Source organism: Austrofundulus limnaeus, unplaced genomic scaffold (assembly GCF_001266775.1).
Source record: "Austrofundulus limnaeus strain Quisiro unplaced genomic scaffold, Austrofundulus_limnaeus-1.0 Scaffold510, whole genome shotgun sequence".
Classification (NCBI taxonomy): Eukaryota; Metazoa; Chordata; class Actinopteri; order Cyprinodontiformes; family Rivulidae; genus Austrofundulus; species Austrofundulus limnaeus.
Window position 1 is genome coordinate 46,828 of NW_013952912.1, and position 4,495 is coordinate 51,322.

At 42.8% G+C, this 4,495-nt stretch overlaps 1 protein-coding gene across 1 annotated transcript; it reads left to right on the forward strand.

The window, feature by feature from the left end:
- Window positions 1–3,150: 3,150 nt before the first annotated feature.
- Window positions 3,151–4,242, forward strand: LOC106530326 (transcription factor Sox-14-like). The gene has a single exon (XM_014025921.1). The coding sequence runs from the start codon at window positions 3,406–3,408 to the stop codon at window positions 4,057–4,059; it is 654 nt and encodes a 217-aa protein (XP_013881375.1). The 5' UTR covers window positions 3,151–3,405; the 3' UTR covers window positions 4,060–4,242.
- The last annotated feature ends 253 nt before the right edge of the window (window positions 4,243–4,495 follow it).

Consider the following 4,495-nt stretch of genomic DNA (forward strand, 5'->3'; position numbering starts at 1 on the left):
GAAAAACTCCCTGCTAATCAGGAAGAAACCTCCAGCAGAACCAGGCTCAGGACAGGAGACCGTCTGCCTCGACTCTTGACAGCTTTCACCCTCAGCTGTTAACGTTAACGTTGATCAATAACATTTATAGACCTCAGTTAGTGCTTCTAAATTTAGTCTATTTAGCAAGTGCTAATCCACTAATAAATTTAAAAAATAGCAAAATCCCTAAAGCACTAATCAGGAAATTAGTTTCCCTATTAGTGCTTTAGGGGTACTGTGCCCACCACTGGAAATGGGCAAAGWTTCAATATCAGTTTTTTTTTTACAATCAGTTGGTGCTTTAAGTATAAGTTGAAGATGACTCTCAGCTACTACCTCAGCAGGTTTCAGGTCAAAATCACTAAAACTGACCGAGTTGAAGCCATTTATCTGTGGCAGCCATTTTAAAAACCAGTTAAGCATAGATCTTCATCTAATGATTATTTTCTGAGACTTTCATTAAAATCTATTGAGTGGTTCATGAGACATTTTGCTAACAGGCAAAGAACTCACGTGGATGCAGGCAGGAGCATCTTTCTTCAGCAGGCGATGCTTCATTTATAAAAGTCTAATTTTTCTTTTAACCTGCGTTTCATTTATTTTGTCAGGAGTTTCCAGCCTGCCTCTCTGTCACCTTTCATGTCCTCTCCACCCCCGGCTCTTTCAGTACCTGTCAGTTTCTGTCTGCAGCGTGACTCTTTAATCCACCTGAGTGCATGGAGGACAGTTTGGACATAAGAGGAGCAGATAGACTGCTAAAGAGAGGAGCAGTATCTCCAGAGCCGGCGGGAATAACCGGATTACCACCAGCATTCTGAGCTGCTGGCACTTTTCTCTTATTACCCATTTTCCTGCTCATCTTCCCAGAGCTGAAACTCTGCCCTTTCTAAAAAAAATAAATAAAAAAAGCACTGACAAGTACACAAACCTTAAAAGAGTTTTCAGACCTAAAACAAGTAAAAGCTTAGTGGAGGTGGTCCTGACTCTGTGGACCTCCTGCCTGCAGGCCTGAACCCACAGGACAGCAGATAACACCACAATCATTTCATCCCTCCAGCCTGTCTGCTCACTGAAAGCACCTTATCTCCACCTCCAGTGTCTCCTTCACAACTGGATCTTTTATTTTAGGCCTTTGGTTGTGGGAGGTTAATGAAATAAAGCCCCCCCACCACCCCCACCCCTCCTCGACAGAGCCCTGATATCAGAAGCTTATTTCTGCAGCCAAAACCAGAACCTAACCACAGGTTTGTTTGCAGAAAAACACATTTCTGAGAGAAAATGAAAGTTAGGTGAGAAAAGCCTTATTATTCTTGACGAGCAGGTTTTTGCGCAGCCAGCAGAGAAGAAGAACAAATAAATGACAGCACGCGTGATAATCAGAGCATAAAACATACAGACGTGTGTCGACTGGGTCAGAATGAGACGAACGTTGTGTAAACTGTAAATAATCTGTAAATCTATAAACCCATATTTTATTAATTCACAGTGGACCACAGTAAATATACCAACTGTTCTAAAAAAGTAATGTACAGTTTTAATGGACAAAATGAGATAGCTTTGAACTCTATGGCAGAAACAATAAAATCCTGTCAAAGTAGCTAGTATACAGAAACAGCTGGAGGAGATAAAGATGGACAGACTGGTCTGAGTCTAAAACAAGCGAAATAATTTCAGAATAAAGTTCCTTGATATGACTCTAAAATCTCCATTATCTCCAGTTTATAATCTCATCAACAGATTATATAATCTGTAGAAAATCTCTGAGCTCAAAGGCTGAAAGTAAATACTGGATCGTTGTGATCTTGGGGTCCTCAGGGGTCCCTGCATTAAAAACAGGTCTGKTTCTGTTCTGYRTGGACTCAGGAACACTTCCACACATCACTGTGTTATTCATTAATGCTGTTTAAAGCTCTATCACACAAAGAAGAAGACATGTGAGCACCATCCAGAACCTCTGCTGTCGTCTCTGAACTAAAGATCATTTAAAATGGGCCGAGACAAAGAGGAGAACTGTTCTGTCAGATGGATCCATCCATCCATCCATCCATCCATCCATCCATCCATCCATCCATCCATCCATCCATGCTTGGATACATCCATATTAAAGAGGAGAGGGACCATCCAGACTGTCTTTGCACAGTTCAAAAACCTGCCTCTCTGATGGTATGGGGATGCATTAGTGCCTCTGGCACAAACATTTTACACATCTGGAAAAGTTTCATCAACACAGAAAAAACATCTACAGGTTTTRGATAATCTGTTCACATCCAGATGACATATTTTTCAGGAAAGATCTTCAATATCAGGAAGACAACATTAAACCACAGACTGCATCCATTACATGAWACCATAGAAGAAGAGTCCAGGTCCTAAAGTCCAGACCTCTCAYCAACTGAAAACGTTTGATGTATCATGAAACAGAACAAATAGAAAAGAYCYAAAACAGCTAAAATCCTCCATYARAYAGAAATGGGTCAACATTCCCTGCAAAACCTCCAGGACTGGTCTCCACTGGTCCTGGAGGTTTACAGACTGTTGTTAGAAGAGGAGATTTTCCACAGAGGGGAAACATCTGGAACAACTTTAAATAGTCGTGTTCCTGCCATCAAATTTAAAATTACATTATTTTCCTATAAAATTGTACAGTTTCTTAGTTTAAACATTTGATATTTTCTTTGTTCCACAGAAAATAAAACATGGGTTTATGAATTTTACAACCTGTCTGAACTTCTTCAGTCTTCAGGTTAAACCTGGTCAGTGTGGCTGTTAAAGACGGTCAGCTGAATGTGGGGTTGGCCTCAATTAAAAGCTAAAGAAGTCAATTAAAGTGATTTTAACTTGTCTCAAAACCAGATTAAATAAAATGGTCATGGTAATCTGGGTTTTTTCTGCTATGAGTTACTCAAAACATCTCTTCTTTTTAAAAAGACATCAGAAGATAAGTCAGATTAAAAATCATTCAGTGATTCTGGTGATTTATTGGGTTCAGGTCCAGTTAGAGTCTGAACACATCTGTTCGGACCCCACAGTCCAGTCCGGGATTTTTCCCGCCCAAAGCTTCTCTTGTCTCAGCAGAAATGTTTAGAGATTAAAACCTGTGGGAGAGAGAGAGCAGAAGAGAGGGATTACGGTGGTCTCTCTCTCACTGGTGTGGCCCTCAGTGTGTTGAGGAGTGGGGRCCACGCTCTGAGTAATCCACAACAAGCTTTGCTCTCCTCCGTGCACCCACCCTGACTTTTTGTGGTTGTTCAGCTCGGCGCTGCACGTGCTGCCCTCACTTTGGACTCATGCTCTCTCTTTTCTTCTTTACCGGAGACCTTTTTTTTTTACAAACAAAAGGAGTGTGACCTTTCTGAAGGAGGAAGTCACCCTGAGTGGATCTGAATGAGACTGTTGGACTTTGAAATGGCCAAACCTTTGGATCACATCAAGAGACCCATGAATGCCTTCATGGTCTGGTCCAGGGGTCAGAGGAGGAAGATGGCTCAGGAGAACCCCAAGATGCACAACTCAGAGATCAGTAAGAGGCTGGGCGTGGAGTGGAAGAGGCTCTCTGACTCTGAGAAACGACCCTACATCGACGAGGCCAAGAGGCTGCGGGCTCAGCACATGAAGGAGCACCCGGACTACAAGTACAGACCCCGGCGCAAACCCAGACCGGGTCCCCTGAAGAGGGACCGCTTGGTTTACCCGCTGCCGTCGAAGCCTCTGAAGGGGTTTTCTCCGGACCCTTTCTTCCTCCCAGCAGGGGATAAACGCAGACCTCTCCTCTCACCCTCCTCTTCCTCCTCCTCTGTGTTCCTGGAGCCTCAGTTTGGCTCCGGAGCTGTCCAACCCTACAGCGCTTACAGCCTCTGCTACCAGACAGCAGGGCTGGGGGGGCCGCAGCCTCCCCCCTCCGGACCAGGGTACGTGGTCCCGTGCGGCTGCAGTGCCTGGTCCTCCGTCTCCTTCCAGCCTCAGGTGGCTTATATTTTACTTCCTGGAGGGATGAAGAGCAGCCTGGACTCATACTCTTCATCAGGGTCCAGTGTGTGACAGAAACTCACAGGAGGAAACTTTCTTCAGATTATCTGCTTTAATCTGAAAGGAATTAAAGAAATGTTCCTTACATTTAAAATGTGTGAGCTTCACTCAGAGACGGAGATAAAGGCAGGTCTTTTTGTAATGATTTTGACTGGTAAGATTATAAATAAAATGTTTTAAAAATCACAAAAACTGATGAAAGGATTTCCTCTGTCAAACAAACAGGATTTCTGATGCATTTTGCAATAACAAAAGGACATTTTCTAATAAAGTTAATTTTAAAGTTGAATTTATAAAAGTCACAGGTTCTCTCCTCTGATTGGTTAAAAGTGTTGATTATGTTAAATTTTAACACCCATTGGGCCTCATGCAAGAACATGTTCGTATTCTTATCCTAAATTTCTCTTACTTTTGTTCGTACAAAGGGTTCGTACGAACATGTCACGTC

Coding starts and splice junctions, on each gene's coding strand:
- LOC106530326 (XM_014025921.1), top strand. CDS start 3,406: ATGAGACTGTTGGACTTTGAAATGGCCAAACCTTTGGATCACATCAAG.